The sequence below is a fragment of the Phacochoerus africanus genome, chromosome 10 (genome assembly GCF_016906955.1).
Source record: "Phacochoerus africanus isolate WHEZ1 chromosome 10, ROS_Pafr_v1, whole genome shotgun sequence".
In the NCBI taxonomy this organism is placed as follows: Eukaryota; Metazoa; Chordata; class Mammalia; order Artiodactyla; family Suidae; genus Phacochoerus; species Phacochoerus africanus.
Window position 1 is genome coordinate 71,252,156 of NC_062553.1, and position 17,385 is coordinate 71,269,540.

The 17,385-nt window shown below is 37.7% G+C and overlaps 1 protein-coding gene across 4 annotated transcripts in view; it reads left to right on the plus strand.

Annotated features, from left to right (window-relative positions):
* The window catches only part of USO1 (USO1 vesicle transport factor), an 88,987-nt gene that overhangs the window by 23,193 nt on the left and 48,409 nt on the right, over window positions 1–17,385 (plus strand). For 2 of the 4 annotated variants that reach the window (XM_047799350.1, XM_047799352.1), the window contains exons 4-5: window positions 3,400–3,476; window positions 7,190–7,201. In XM_047799350.1, the coding sequence (XP_047655306.1) occupies window positions 3,400–3,476; window positions 7,190–7,201 (89 nt within the window). The remainder of the gene's footprint in view (window positions 1–3,399; window positions 3,477–7,189; window positions 7,202–17,385) is intronic. The other 2 variants (XM_047799353.1, XM_047799351.1) reach the window with 1 other exon arrangement.

Here is a 17,385-nt window from a genome sequence, read left to right on the forward strand (position 1 = left end):
ATTAACACCAGAGTGGGCAACTGCAGTAGGTGGAATAATGGTCCCCTAAAGATATTTGTATTCTATCAAGACAATCTTTGAATGTTACTTTAGATGACAGAAAGGACTTGGAGATGTGATTAAGGTGTAGACTTTGAGATTATCCAGGTGGGACCAGTGTAATCCTAAGGTTCTTAAAAGTATAAGAGGAATGCAAAAGAGGAGGTCAGAATGAGGTGATAAGAGAATATCTCAACCTATCTTTGCTGGCTTTAAAGATGAGAGGAGGCCTCCTGAACTGGAAAAGGCAAGGAAATGGATTCTTTAAAGCCACGAGGAAGGAAGGCAGCCCTGCCAACACCTTGATTTTAGTCCAGTGAGACCCACTTCAGACTTCTGACTTGCAGAACTCCAAGATAATGTATTTAATGTATTTGTATTATATAAGCCACTCAGTTTGTGGTAATTTGTTACAGCATTACTAGAAAACTAATAAAGTAACCCAAGTCAGTTATCTGCTTTAAACAATATTCCAAGTTATAGAAAATGGATCTTAGATCAAAAAAACTTTAGTTTGGAGTTCCCATGGTGGCTCAGCGGGTTATGAATTCGACTAGTATCTGGGTTCAGTGCCTGGCATTGCTCAGTGGGTTAGGGATCCAGCGTTCCCACAAGCTGCAGCTTAGATCTCGAATGCAGCTCGGATCTGTATTGTTGCAACTGTGGCGTAGGCCAGCAGCTGTAGCTCTGATTTAACCCCTAGCCTGGGAACTTCCATATGCCATGGGTGAGGCCCTAAAAAAAAACCAAAGAACAAACAGAAAAAACCTTTAGTTTGAATATTATACATACATATAATTTTTGATTTTTATTTCATGTATCTTTCTGCATACATTTTCTCACTAAGTCTTATAAAGTTAGTAATGGGATTTCCTGTCGTGGCTTAGTGGTTAACAATCTGACTAGGAACCACAAGGTTGCAGGTTTGATCCCTGGCCTCGCTCAGTAGGTTAAGGATCCGGACGTTACAGCGAGCTATGGTGTAGGTCACAGCCGCGGCTCGGATCTGATGTTGCTGTGGCTGTGGCATAGGCCGGTGGCTACAGCTCCGATTAAACCCCTAGCCTGGGAACCTCCATATGCCACAGATGCACCCCTAGAAAAGACAAAAAGACCAAAAAAAGTAAAATAAAGTTAGTAATGAAGATCCTGCTGTATAGCACTGGGAACTATATCTGTTCACTTATGATGGAGCCTGACAATGTGAGAAAAAGAATGTATATATGTGGAGTTCCCGTCGTGGCGCAGTGGTTAACGAATCCGACTAGGAACCATGAGGTTGCGGGTTCGATCCCTGCCCTTGCTCAGTGGGTTAAGGATCTGGCGTTGCCGTGAGCTGTGGTGTAGGTTGCAGATGCGGCTCGGATCCCGCGTTGCTGTGGCTCTGGCATAGGCCGGAGACTACAGCTCCGATTCGACCCCTAGCCTGGGAACCTCCATATGCCGCGGGAGCGGCCCAAGAAATAGCAAAAAGACAAAAAAACAATAATAATAATAATGTATATATGTATATGTGACTGGGTCACCTTGCTGTATGGTAGAAAATTGACGAACACTCTAAACCAACTATAATGGAACAAATAAAAGTCATTTAAAAACAAAAGTTAGTAATGAAATGATTAGCATCTTGATATGAAAAATAGAATGTGTAAAGTGGCCCTTATTGTCATTTTTAGTGCACAATAGAAAGTAAATGTGTAAATACTCTTGTTAAAAAGGTTAAGAAATACATTTTCTAAAACATTTAATTGCACATTTACTCTGTACCAGGCACTATGCTTAGAAATAGTATGTACTGTACAGCCTTGTGATTGTGTGAACTAATAATCGATCACATTAGAGGCTGATGGGTATTTTACTATGCCTCTTAGACAACAAACAAAACCAAACTTCTCTGAGCCTTCTTGTGTTTCATTCCTTCTCTTGTGCTGAAATTCCCTTTCCATTTTCCTCCAAAACTTACCTATGACAGCTTCCATTTTCGAAATGTACTGTGAGTGTTTTCTTAACTTCATTGATTGCAGAGGTCTATATTTTGCAGCCATCTCATTCCATTTCTCATCTTCATTACTCTTTTATGCTTCTGCCCTTGGCCTGTCTAACACTCAGAATCCTTCAACTGAATCCCCTTCATCCTTGGCTGCATCACACACAGAGCTGGATTCCCTTTCTTGGTGTAGCTTGGAACTCTCCGTCTGTCTGTGGGTCTGCTTCTCCTTAGCCATCTTGAGGAAGAGACTTCTCATGCTCCCAGGTCCCTCGCTCAGGGCCTGAAAGTCGTCTATTTCTCACTGATGCTTCCAAACCATGACACCTCAATAGTTTTGAGATTTTTTAAGTGTACACTTCAGTGGTTTTAGTATACTCACAAAGTTGGGCAACTGTTACCACTGTAATTCCAGAACATTTTCATCACTTCAAAAGAAATACAGTATCCATGAGTTGTCATTGCCTATTCCTCCTCCCCCTAGTCCCTAGAAAGCACTCATTTCCTTTCTGTCTGTATAAAATGTACAATAGCCATTAAATATTCCTTGAAAATACATTTTTTGTTTTTATTTTTTGTTTTTATTGTATTGCTTTTTAGGGACGCACACGCAGCACATGAAAGTTCTCAGGCTGGGGTCGTATCAGAGCTACAGCTACCAGCCTACACCACAGCCGGAGCAACGCGGAATCCGAACCACATCTGCAGGCTACACCACATCTCATGCAACGCCAGATCCCTGACCCACTGAGCGAGGCCAGGGGTCAAACCCTCATCCTCTTATTTACCCATCGGATTCTTTTCTGCTGAGCCACAACAGGAACTCCCTGAAAATAGTTTTTTTTTTTTTTTTTTGTCTTTTTTGCTATTTCTTGGGCCGCTCCCTCGGCATGTGGAGGTTCCCAGGCTAGGGGTGGAATTGGAGCCAGAGCCACCGGCCTACGCCAGAGCCACAGCAACGCGGGATCCGAGCCGCGTCTGCAACCTACACCACAGCTCACGGCAACACCACCAGATCCCTAACCCACTGAGCAAGGGCAGGGATCGAACCCGCAACCTCATGGTTCCTAGTCGGATTCGTTAACCACTGCGCCACAATGGGAACTCCTGAAAATACATTTTTTAATTGCTGCTATGTGTATAGATTTACCACACTTTTTAAAAAAATTATTGGACATTTAGGTTATTTCTAATTTTTCACTATTATAAATAAAAATAGACCTTTATACATCTTTACAGTTTGCCCTCTGATATTTTCTTAGGGTAGGTTTTCAGAAATGGGATTAATATTTTATACAGTCGTGCTGAATAAGAGTCTAAAATGGTCGTAACAGTTTATACTCTAACAGTATATAATAACTTCTTTCTTCCAGTTCGGATTCTGAAATAATAGGTTATGCTTTGGATACACTATATAATATAATATCTAATGATGAAGAAGAAGAAGTAGGTAAGTTTCTTCTACTATGTTTTCTGTACATAAAATTAACTGCATTATGCCAGCTTTATTGGTTTAAAGTTCAGGGGTTTGGTTTTTTGGGGGTTTTTGTTTGTTTGTTTGTTTTCCGTTTTTGGCCATGTTGTGACATGTGGAGTTCCCAGGCTAGGGATCAGATCCAAGCCGCAGTTGCAGCCTATGCCACAGCTGCAGCAACACCAGATCCTTAACCTACTGTGCTGGGCTGGAGAGCAAACCTGCATCTTAGTGCTCCAGAGACACTTCTGATCCCATTGCACCATGGTGGAAACTCCTAAAGTTGTGTTTTTTGTTGTTTGTTTTTTTTTGTCTTTTGTCTTTTTTGTTGTTGTTGTTGTTGCTATTTCTTGGGCTACTCCCACAGCATATGGAGGTTCCCAGGCTAGGGGTCGAATCGGAGCTGTAGCCACCGGCCTACGCCAGAGCCACAGCAATGCGGGATCCGAGCCGCGTCTGCAACCTATACCACAGCTCACGGCAACTCCAGATCCTTAACCCACTGAGCAAGGGCAGGGACTGAACCCGCAACCTCATGGTTCCTAGTCGGATTCATTAACCACTGCGCCACGACGGGAACTCCTTTTTTTTTTTTTTTTTTGTCTTTTCTGGAGCTGCACCCATGGCATATGGAGGTTCCCAGGCTAGGGGTCCAGTCGGAGCTACAGCTGCCAGCCTAACCACAGCCATAGCAATGCCACATCCGAGCCACATCTGCGACCTACACCACAGCTCACGGCAATGCCAGATCCTTAACCCATGGAGCAAGGCCAGGGATCGAACCTGCAACCTCATGGTTCCTAGTCGGATTTGTTAAACACTGAGCCACAATGGGAACTCCCTAAAGTTTTTATTTTATAAATTTATTTATAAGGATTTTTTTTTCTTTTTTTGTTTTTAATCACTAACGGGAAGATACTAGCTTAGTTCTAGAAAAATGTCTTTAAGATAATTGCATTGTATGTGATTTGGAGATGGAATTAGATTTTTCTTTTTTCAAAAACATTTTTCCCTGTTTTTGTATTTGATTTTAGTTAAGCAGAATGACTGTCAGTAATCTCTAGAGTAAATAACATTTTTGGCTGTTCATTAAAAATCAAACTATTTATATGTTATCTGAGGAGCAATATAATGTTAGAGGGTTTTTTCTAATATATACTGAAAATTTTAACATGGACTTATGTTAATTTGTGAAGAGCAAATGGTTTTTTTAAATCTAGAAGTTTTCTTTACATTGAATCTGATTGGTATGAAATGATATGAATTAGTTTGAAATCCACACATTCCTTTGGTACATCCTTCTTTTCCTTTTTGTTTCAAATTATTTGCATACTTAAAATAAGGTAATCTGTTGTTTACTTGATTTATTTTATTGTTAGCATGTGAAATACTTGACTAGAAGTCTATATGCATTTTGTTCTACATATTGTAAAAACATACACATTGAGTAACATTTTACCGTGCTGTCGAAGAGTGTTTTCCTCATGTCAAATTGGCTGTTGCATTGGGACATTGTGGGCTTTTCATTTTTCTAGACAATCAAAAGAGTGATATTTATGCATTTTAGAAGCCTAATTTAGAAATTATAGGGTCTTTCAAAATATGAGTAGACAGGTCATAAAGAAATGTAGATAATATTCAGTTTGCACATATTTTGTTAAAATCAAAGTAGAGCAGAACTATATGTGGATATGAACTTCACAAACTACCAGTCATAGGAACATTTGAAACTGGGTTGTATTAAATAGTCACAATTTCTTAGACATAATTATCCATTTTCTTAAGTTTTTATTTCTCTAGTTCTCTAGCTGACAACTTTTAATATATCAGGAGTAAAGAATCTTTAGTAAACATAATTTGGTTCCTGTGGAAAAAGAGGCTGTCAGCCACGTGACAGTACTTTAGTAGAGTATACACAAGAACATACTTTGAAGAAAAAGCTGCTGTTTCTCCTAGTCATTTCTCAGATGAGAAGATATCTGAAAATTTGTTAGAAATACATTTGTTAGAAAACATTAAAGAAAAAGACTTTCTCTTTTTTTCCTTAGTTGTTTCATATTGAAATTTTGGCTTTTTTCTAGTTTATAGCAGATAATTTTTGTGGTTTAGGAAACTGTATAGTAGCAATTAATTAGATGGTCTTCCTTTGTTATGAATTTTTAATCTAATACTGTTTAAAGTCCAGTTTTTGCTTCTGTTTAGGCTCCTTTTTTTTTTCTTTTTTTTTTTTAATGGCCACACATGTAGCATTGAGAGGTTCCCAGGCTAGGGGTTGAATCAGAGCTACAGCTGTTGGCCTATACCACAGTCATAGCAAAACCAGGTCCAGGCCATATCTGCAGCCTATACCACAGCTCACAGCAATAGTTGGATCCTTAATCCATTGAGTGAGGGCAGGGATCAAACCCTGATCCTCATTGGTACTAGTTGTGTTCTTTACTGCTGTACCACAACAAGAACTCCCTCTCTTTTTTTTTGTTTTTGGTCACACCCGTGGCATATGGAAGTTCCCAGGCCAGGGATGGAACCCACACCACAGCAGCAACCCAAGCTGCTTCAATGACAATGCCAGATCCTTAACCTGCTGCACCACAAGAGAACTCCTGAACTCCTTATTTTATTTTATTTTTTGACTTTTTGCCATCTCTAGGGCCGCTCCTGTGGCACATGGAGGTTCCCAGGCTAAGGGTCTAATTGGAGCTATAGCCGCTGGGCTACACTAGAGCCACAGCAACTCGGGATCCGAGCCCGCGTCTATAACCTACACCACAGCTCACGGCAATTCCGGATCCTTAACCCACTGAGCAAGGCTAGGGTTTGAACCTGCAACCTCATGGTTCCTAGTCAGATTCGTTAACCACTGAGCCCCGACGGGAACTCCTGAGCTCCTTATTTTAAATTTAGCTTCCAAAAATGATCCTTTGAATGAAGCAGGATAAACACTTCTTTAGAGAAAAAGTAGTAGAATCATTTTTTCTAGGGAAGATTAAAATATGAGCTTAAACTTCTGGAAACTTACCTGGCCTGAGTCAGTTTTTTAAAATCTAGATATTGAGAAATATGGCCTTCAGTTCTATTATGATACATTCTCTTTACTGCTTCATCAAAAGATGATTATTAGCTAACATAGGAACTTCATTTTAAAGTTCTTTACCTTGGGGATATTTAATAACCCTTTAACTTATTGATAAATCTGTCTCATATTCATAAATATGTAGCATATGCTATATCTCTGTTAGGATGTCTCAGATATTTCAGTAAAATGAGTATGAGTCTCTTCTTCCAAGAGATTATATTGCTTATTTAGTTGGTTTTTTGTTTGTTTGTTTTTGTTTTTGTTCTTTTGCTTTTTAAGGCCACCTGCAGCATATGGAAGTTCCTAGGCAAGAGGATGAATCAGAGCTGCAGCTGCTGGCCACAGACACAGGAACTCAGGATCCAAGCCACATCTGAAACCTACACCACAGCTCACCATAACACCAGATCCCTAACCCACTGAGCAAGGCCAGGGATCAAACCTGTATCCTCATGGATAGTGGTCAAGTTTGTAACCCACTGAGCCGCCATGGGAACTCCTGCTTATTTTATGTTTTTAAGCTCTTACTTATTTTATTGTGTATACTATTACATAAAAAAATGTTGTCTTTATCATCCACTTTTTATTTATTTATTTTTGTCTACCTTTTCAGATGATGTTGAAGGTAAAAGATTGCATTTAGTATGCATGATGCTTTTAGACATAATTTCTGATAACATAAAAGGACACTGTCAAGTGAGTTTCTTCAGGCTGGTAAAAAAAACAAATCTTGAAATTTGTTTCACTATATAAGAATTCTTGATTAAAGAGAAATATCTGATAATCTTACATTACTGTTTATTATTTCTATGGCTACTAAATCTATTTATTGTCCAGAACCCAGAAAATATTCTTGTGAATTTTTTACCAAAATTAAAGCTTCTTCTCTGGTAGGACAATCTATTCAAAGTACTTTTTATGTACTTTCTGGGGGGAAATTTTTGAGGACATTTATTTAAAAATAAAAATAATATTTGACTATACATATAAATTTTTCCTATATTCAATAAGAAATGGAAAGTATTCCATTTCAGAAAATACTTATATGTTGATATTGTCCCTTTAAAATAATGCATGCACAATAAAGTGTGGTTACTGACTTTTTCGTATTAATTTGTAAAACTCACCAATATTGTCTTTGTTCTGGTGGCCCATTTCAAGGTCCATTTACTTTTAACATTGATACTTCTTTTCCTCACAATTAAAGTAACCTAAACAAGCTTTATTTTGGCTTAGCATTTTCCCTGAGATCCTTAACTTTTTAAAATGAGGAAGAAAAAATCCTATCCAAAGTAGGTATGAAATGGTACATAACAAAGTTACATATACCTAACAGAGGACTAACAAAGAAACTAACTTGTTAAAAAGCATGGCCTTTTGTGACATTTGAACCCCTTTTTGAAAGCAGAAAATGCTGAGCCTTATGCCCTGACCCTTGGAGTAGTGCTGTTTCTTTGTGGTAGTACAGTTCTATAGTTGTTGTTTTTATTATTGTTTCATCGTATTTGTATAGAACTTTAAATTTTGCAGTGCTTTTATGTCCATTATCCTATTTGATCCTCATAGCAGCCTGTGAGGTAGGTGACATTTTTCTGTTTTATAAAGATGAACAAATGAAAACCTAGGGAGTGTGTAATTTATATGGTATTATCTAGTAAGTGAGATAACAGAATTTCGTTGATACATTTTTTTTTATTCCATAGACTTCTGATTTAATAAATTGTGGCCATTTTTCTGACTAAATTTTTTAAAAGTTTATAATTTACATAACTAGTTTATAGGATGCAGACAAATGTCTAAAAATATAGGTGTACTTGTTTAACTAACTGACCATGGTGTAAAAGAAGATTACTTGATATTCCTTCGCTCTGAGTTAGGACTACTTATATTAGAATATTTCTTTTTATAAAGCAGTTTTGTCCTTCATGATGGGGATTATGAACTTGGTATGCAGTGGAGTTCCAAAGAGAAGATCCACAATGTTTTTGAATGTTGTTTATACCACAGGAAATATATAGCTGTAAATACATTTGAAGAGTAAATGTATATGTACATAGTTAGTTAAAAGCTAGTCACATAAATAGCCCTAGAGTGTTTCCAGAGGTATATAGGACTTTTTTAAAAGCCATCTTTAATTTCACATACCAGTCTTAAGTTTATTTTCACTATAATATCAAAGGGCTAGTTCTTAATTTAATTTTTCATTTATCTTACAGTACAGGGACATGCACAGGTTATAATTAAGCATTCCAAATAGTACGTAATCTATAGGATGTAAAAAATAGACTTAGCTCTAGGATTTTTAAAATAATTGTACCAGATGAGAGGATAGTTTACTTGTGTCATATCTTTGCTTACATGTAAAATAGATATAATTTTTCATCAATCTAGTTTTAATATTATAACTAAATAAATTTAGTTATAATAATTAGTGTATTAGTTTTAGCCTAATTTACTTCTACATCAAAATAGCTTTGTATGTTACTTTAATCACTTAGCAGATTTTTGTGGGACTCAACATTAAAATTCTGAAGTGCTGTCTGATGACTATGACTTAAAGGAAGTTGAGTTTAATCTCAATAACACTTTTTTTAGGAGTTCCCATTGTGGTGCAGTGGTTAATGAATCCTACTAAGAACCATGAGGTTGCAGGTTCGATCCCTGGCCTTGCTCAGTGGGTTAAGGATCTGGCGTTACTGTGAGCTGTGGTGTGGGTCGCAGAAGCGGCTCAGATCCCACGTTGCTGTGGCTCTGGCATAGGCTGGTGGCTACAGCTCCCCAGTTAGACCCCTAGCCTGGGAACCTCCATATGCTGCAAGTGCAGCCCTAGAAAAGGCAAAAAGACAAAAAAATAAAAAAAAACCAACACTTTTTTAGTTGACACTAGTAAACCAGAAGGAGCCATAGATCCTGGAACAGGATTATGTATTTTACCAGTTCCCTTCAAAGCATAGATCTTAGTTATATATTGCTAGTAAGCCATAGTATTTTATGCAGTAAAGCTACAGAATGAGTTGAATGTACAGTATTGTTACCTCCTGCTAAGTGATTAGCTTGTTCTTAATGCATAAATTAAATTAAGCTTTTTCTTTGGTTAAAACAGTGTTCCTTAAAATAGAGCACAAAAGTCCTAGAGTTCTCTGTGTTAAATAAACATAACATACTATATTCCCCTCTGAAGCTACACAAAATTTACATTTGTAAATACTGAGAATTTTGCAGTAAAGATACCTGTTTAGTTTTGTTAAATCCAGATACATTTGTACACGTAGGTTTGCTTTCGTTAGCTACCTATTAACTTGCCACACGGTTCTGCATTTAGAGAAATACTAATCAAGGCTTAAACCCACAGCTAAATTGTTTGGAGTTACCCACATAAAATATTTCAGCATTTTGGAAATATTCATAGGAAGAATGCATCAAGTTCGCATATGGTCTTCCTCCCATCCTTTTAAGATTAATTTACTAGTTTGAATATTCTCCTAAATGTCAGCAACCTTTTCTGGTCCGCACCCGCAGTATGCAAAAGTTCCTGGGCCAGAGATTGAACCTTAGCCACTAGTGACAATGCCGAATCCTTAACCACTAGGCCCCTAGGAACTCCCTCAGTGACTTTTATTTTGAGCTCTTCTCTCTAGAGGTCACAATCTTAGGGCCTAAGAGCATTCATTGTCTGTCTTATAAGCAGGATTGTTTGATAACTTGGTATTTTAAATAATAAGTTCTAATATTAAAAACAGGGAGCGTTCATGTTTTTGGGCTTTAAACTTCTCTTTTTAAAAAGTCTGAAGACAGGGCCACTTTTTCACATGGCAGCAGTCAGCTGGAGCTACCTTTTCCTCCCTATAGTTGTACACCTAGCCTGCTTCATTCACACATTTCTGTCTTACACCTGTAGCTGATTGTGTATTCTCCACTATACTCAAACCACTCAAATAAAAACCATTCTGTAGTAAATTATATTTCAGAATCATCGTTTTATTAATTATAAACCCAGTTGTCTAGTGCAACAAATATGAATGTATGCAAATGGAAAGCGTCACAGTTAGGTCATTGCACTGTTGTGAGGGTACTTTCTAGAGGGAAGCAGTTCTAAAAAGGAGATAGTTAAGTTACTTGCCTTTTCAACATAGATTTCTCACGTACGTGGAGAGCTATTCACTTGACATGTGTTCCCCAGAGGCCACTTTTTGTACAATTTTCTTTATCTGTTTTTTTACCTATAGAATTTCGGTAGACTTTGGCTCAATATTTGCCCCTGGTTCTACCCCTGACATAGTCATGATTTGTTAGGGTTCTGAGGTGCTAAAAACAAGATAGACTTTTTAGCCCAGTGAATCTTGTAAAATTTTATTTGATACAGAGCATTTACCATACCATGGGAATCAGGGCTCTTACTCAGAGTGACTATAAAGAGGAAGATTTTCAAAAGATTTTATTAGCTCCCAAATTCCCATATCTTTTTCAGTTGCTTTATAATCTTCCTTCCCATCATCAAGTCACCTTGCAAATAAAATGGGAAGAGTGTGCAGTTCTTACTCCTTACCTAGTCTGAGGTTTTTCCCAACTCCAGTGGTAAATTCACCATTGAATATTGAGAACCTCAATGTACTATGCAGAATTCTACTTTCAGAGGTATGTGAATAATTAGGGCACAGGATTTCATCAGCTGCCAGTGGAAACAACAGGAAATTCTTTAAGCAGATCAATGATAGATAATGTCCCTTGAGTCCATTCTAGTTATGTTTGAATATTAGTCTTCCTTCTGATTAATGTTAGGGCTTTGTAGCATCCAGTCTTTGCCACCTTAACTTAGTACCCTTAACATATCAGTAATTGTGCGGTAACATGATGATAGTTTTCAAGTGTAGTTTTTTTCATCTTGTCATGCCTTTCTCTTCCTGTTTTTCCTAAAGTGGAAATAATGACTATTTCCCTAAACAGTTCTTCTGAAGCCACCGTTATTATAAGAAATTAAACTTAAAGACAAAAACTCATAGTTTAGGGGTTCTGCTGTGGCACAGCGGGATCAGCAGCAGCTCTGCAGCACCAGGACTCAGGCTTGATCCCCAGCCCAGCACAGTAGGTTAAAGGATCTGTCATTGCTGCAGATGCAGTATAGGTCACAACTACAGCTCGAATCTGATCCCTGGCCAGGAACTCCCCATGTCACAGGGTGGCCAAAAAAAGCAAAGAAGAAGAAGAAGAAGAAAAAACCCCTAATAGTTTGGTAATGTTAAAAAGAAATGCAAAGAGTTCCCATCGTGGCTCAGCAGAAACAAATCTGACTAGAATCCATGAGGGCACAAATTCGATCCCTGGCCTCGATCAATGGGTTAAGGATCTGGTATTGCCGTGAGCTATGGTGTAGGTCACAGATGCAACCCGGATCCCCCATTGCTGTGGCTGTGGTGTAGGCCAGCAGCTGCAGCTTCCATGGGACCCCTAGCCTGGGCACTTGCATATGCCTCGGGTGCAGCCCTAAAAGACAATAAAATGCATCAAATTTATTTTTATTCAGCATCCAAACAATCATAAACTCAACTACTTATTTTGGTGGATTGTATATAACTTTTATGAGAGAGATGAATATAAGGTAAAATTTCAATAACAGGATTTGTTTATAGGTAAGAATAGTTCACTTTTTTTTAAACATCTTTTGCATTTTTGTGATAATACTCATTAATGATAACCTTACAAGAATCTAAATTTTTTTTGGATCATCAAAAGAAGATTGTTATATTCTGTATAATTTTAAAACTGGATAATAACATGTAGTTATATAATTTGTGTCATAAATCTTAGGACTATAGTTCTTAAGGACAGTTTGCACCCCCCATCTCCCACCCCATCTCCTAGAGGACATTTGTCAATGTCTGGAGAGTTGGTTTTTTGGTTTGTTTGTTTTTCTTACTGCCACAGGGCATATGGAATTCCCAGGCTACGGGGTCTAGTTAGAGTTGTAGCTGCCAGCCTACACCACAGTCCACAGCACCTCAGGATTTGAGCCAGGGATGCTGCTAAACACTCCGCAGTGCATAGGGAGCCTCCCACCACATGGTTGTCAGTGTGCCAAGCTTGAGAAATCCTGTGTTAGGGATGACGATGCTGCTGATGATGATGGGGAGGACAATGACTATGATGGTGATGGTGTTACTATTATTGAGCACTTATTTTTCACCAGGCCCCATGCTAGATGTTTTATCTATTTTGAATCCTCCAAGAAAACCCTGTATGAAAGAATGTTATTTCCATTTTACAAGTAAAGAAACTGAGGCTTGATATAGTTGGGCTCTCTGCCCGAAGTATTGTGACTGGATGAATACGGGTAGTCATGTAAATGGATGAATCCAGGTTTAATTGGTGTAACGCAGAAACTTTTGTGAGCATCTTTCTTTTTACTATATTTGCCACCTCTCAGGAAAGTATTTGACTCTTCCATATCCAGATCATTCTGTATATAAACAAATTACTTCTGCCTGTGTTAGCAATACTGCTTCATTTCTCAGGCAGGTTAAATTGAGAGATAGTACTTGACCTGTCAGTACTAATTGCTCCTGTCTGCTTGAAACACTTCTTCACTTGTTTCTCAGTCTCTACCGTCCTCTGATTTTCTTCCTGTCTCATTGGGCTACTCTTTCTTTGTCACCTTGGCTGTTTTCTTTCTTGTGGCTCTCGCCACTTAACATTGGAATGTCCCCAGGCACCGATATCTTTCCTTGTCTGTTCTTTCCTTGGTGATCTCATCTAGGCTTGTGACTTCAGGTACTGTCTATATGCTTGCCCCTCTAAAAATATGTCCAACCCAGGCCTCTCCACTGATGTCCATATTTGTACATTCAAATACTTACTTGATGTCTCCACTTGGATTTCCCCCCCCACACACAGAGCTTTATTTAATTACAGTTGAAATGTAACTATATATATATGTGTACAGTTTGATGAGTTTGACACATGTAGAAACCCATGAAACCCATCATCACCACCACCACCAAAATAATGAACACATATCTAAGTTTCCTTGTGCTTATTTGTGATCTAGCCCTCCTCCTAGCTCCCATTCAGTCACAGACCTAGCTTTATATAGCTTACCTTGCATTTTTGTAGAATTTTATGTAAATGAGATTATACAGTACATACTCTTTTTGTCTTTTGGGTTTTTTGTTTTTGTTTTTTTCATCTGGCTTCTCTCATGCAGCATAATTATTCTGAGTTTCATTCGTGGTGTATATCAATAGTGTAGTCCTTTGTATTGCTGAGTAACTTTTTTTGTATGAATATATGATAATTTGTTAATTCATTCCCCTATTAGTGGGCATTTGGGTTGTTTCCAGTTTTTAGCTGTTAAAGCACATAAAGCGTCTACGTACAAGTCTTTTTGTGGACTTATGTTTTCATTTCTCTTGAGTAAATACCTTGGAATAGAATGGCTAAGTGATATAGTAGGTATATGTTTAACTTTATAAGAAACTGCCAAACTATTTTGCAAAGTAGTTATACCATTTTACATTTCCACTGGTGGTATATGCAAATTCCAGCTCCTCCACATCCTCTCCAGTACTTGACATAGTCAGTCTTTTTAAATTTTAGCTGGTATAATAGGTGTGAATTAGGATCTCATGGTAGTTTTAATTTGTATCTTCATAATGAATAATTTCATTAAACAATTTTTCATGTGATTATTTGTCTTTCATTTACCTTTTTTCTTTGGTGAAGAAATATTCAGATTCTTTGTTCATTTTTTTACTTCATTGTCTTCTGATACTTGAGTTGTGAGAGTTCTCTATATATTTTATTTTATTTATTTATTTATTTATTTGCCTCTTCTAGGGCCGCTCCTGCGGCATATGGAGTTTCCCAGGCTAGGGGTCTAATCGAAGCTGCAGCCACCGCCCTACGCCAGAGCCACAGCAACACAGGATCCGAGCCGCGTCTGCGACCTACACCACAGCTCACGGCAACACCAGATCCTTAACCCACTGAGCAAGGCCAGGGACTGAACCCACAACCTGTGGTTCCTAGTCGGATTTGTTAACCACTGCGCCACGATGGGAACTCCTATATATTTTAGATATAAGTCCTTGTGATATATATTTCACAAATGCTTTCTCCCAGTCTGTGACTTAGCTTTTTATTTTCCTAACATAACATTGTATTTGAAGAGCAAAATTTTTACTTCTGATAAATCTATTTTTATCATTTTTTTTTCCTTAAATAATTTGGGCCTTTTTTCTCCTTTTATTAAATCTTTGCCAAATGTAAAATCACTAAGACTCTCTCCTGTGTTTTCTTGTAAAAGTTTTAGAAGTTCCCTGATAGCCTGCTGGTTAAGGATTTGGCATTGTCACTGCTGTGGCACAGGTTTGATCTCTGGCCCCAGGAACTTCTTCATGCTCCAGCATGACCAAAAAAAAAAAAAATGTCTAAGAATTTGGGTCTTTGGGGTTCTCATGTGGTGCGGTAGGTTGTCATTGTCACTGCAGAGGCTCGGGTCGCTGCTGTGGCACGCGTTAGATCTCTGGCCTGACCACATGCCATGGGCACAACCAAAAAAAGTTAATAGTTTTAACTCTTTTATCATTAGGTCTATGAGCTAATAGGTCTCTATCTGGTCTTATTATTCTATTGATCTCTATGTCTGTTGCTTTGCCTACATGACACCTTTATAATAAATCTTGAAATTACGTGGTGTAAGTCCTTCAGCTTTGTTCTTTTTCAAAATTATTTTGGCTCTTTTTGGTCCTTTGCACTCCCATATCAATTTTGGAATCAGTTTTTCAATTTTTACTTTAAAAAGGTGACTGAGATTTTGACTGAGGCTCTTAAATCTACAGATTGATTTGGGGGCAAACTGACATTTTAACAATATTATGCCTCTAATACAAGAACACAAAATATATCTTATTTAAGTCTTTAATTTCTCTCAGCACCATTTTTGAGTTTTCGAAGTATAGGTATTATACATCTTTTATCAAACATTTCCCTAACTCTTTAATACTTTTTGATGCTGTTTTAATTGGTGCTGTTTTTAAAATTTTAGTTTCTAATTGTTCATCACCAGTATATAGAAATGCAATTAATTTTCTATATTGACTTTTTATCCCATAACTTTGCTAAACTCACTTAGAGTTTTTTGGTAGATTCCATAGGGTTTTCTACATAGACAAACATGTCATCTGTAAATACGTTTTAATTCTTCCTTTCCAATCTGTATGCCTTTTATTTCTTTTTTCTGCCCAGTGGCACTAAGAGCTTCAGTATGATGTTGACTAGAATTGATGAAGGTGGATATCCTTGCCTCTTTCCTGATCCTAAGTGGAAGTGTTCAGTCTTTTGCCATTTAGCATGATGTTAGCTGTAAGTGGGGTTTTTTGTTTTTTGGGGGGTTTTTTTTTGGTTATGCTAGTGGCATACGGAGGTTCCCATTGAACCCACACCATAACCGTGACAATGACAGATCCTTAACCCACCGCACCACCAGAGAACTCCAGCTGTAAGTTTTTTTAGATGCCATTTATCATCCAGTCTTATAACTTTAAATATCATTTTTATGTTTACCACATGTTAACATGTGTATGTTCAGCCTAAACCTATCCACTGGCAGCTATGCTTTTGTTTATCCAACTGCTTACTTAATTGATATCTCCACTCAAATTTTTAGGTGTTTTGAACACATCTAAAACTAAACTTCTGATCCTTTCTATACTCTCAACTTGCTTCTTCCACAGTATTTCCAGTCTCAGTAAATAGCGATGCCATCTTTCCAGTTCTTTAAGCTAAAACCTTAGAATTACTCTTCCTTTTTTTTTCCCTTCTCACAGCCGTCTAAGCAATATATCAATAAATCCTGTTCCTTATGTTGTCATAAGAATTATGACCACTGTCAGAATTCCCGTCATGGCTCAGTGGTTAATGAATCCTACTAGGAACCGTGAGGTTGCAGGTTCGATGCCTGGCCTTGCTCAGTGGGTTAACGATCCAGCGTTGCCGTGAGCTGTGGTGTAGGTCACAGATGCGGCTCGGATCCTGCGTTGCTGTGGCTGTGGTATAGGCCCACAGCCACAGCTCCGATTAGACCCCTAGCCTGGGAAACTCCATATGCCGCAGGTGAGGCCCTAAAAAGGCAAAAGACAAAAAGAAAAAAGAATTATGACCACTGTCTAAGCCATTTTCACCAGTACTTTGATTATTGCCTCCTATTTGGTCTCCCTATTATTTCCCTCTTTCTTTGACATTATCTTATTATTCTTAGCACAACCAGACTAGTCCTTTTAAAAGTATTTTTTTCTTTTTAAGCAATGTAGTTTTAAGGTTCAGAAACAGTCAGTACTTTTACTGAGGTGTAAGAAATGATAAAAAAATATTTCTTAGAGTTTCTGGAGGATAAACCTAGCACATTAGTCAATGTGCAAGTATATTATATTATATTAATAACTAGAATATTAAAACAGTTCTTTTCTACATTTGGTCTCTTCTCTACAAATAATTACATGACATTATCACTGTCACTGTTGGATCGCCTTGCTTTTTTTGTCATCTGCTGGTTTTTTTCCATGTCTTAAGTATATTAATATTAAAATCTCACATTTAAAAAAGAACAATTTGAGGGGTAATAAACATATTTGTTCTTTATCGCCCACTCCATTGGTTTATAGTCACTGCCTGAAGAGGTATGTGGAAAACAGTTAGCTGTGTCTGGAATGGGTGAGGGAATGGGGAGTAGAGGATTTGCCATCTCTTAACTGCATTTATAGTGTAGGTGGATTTTAAATGATAATATGCTTTGGCAATTGTTGCTTCAGTTTTTAG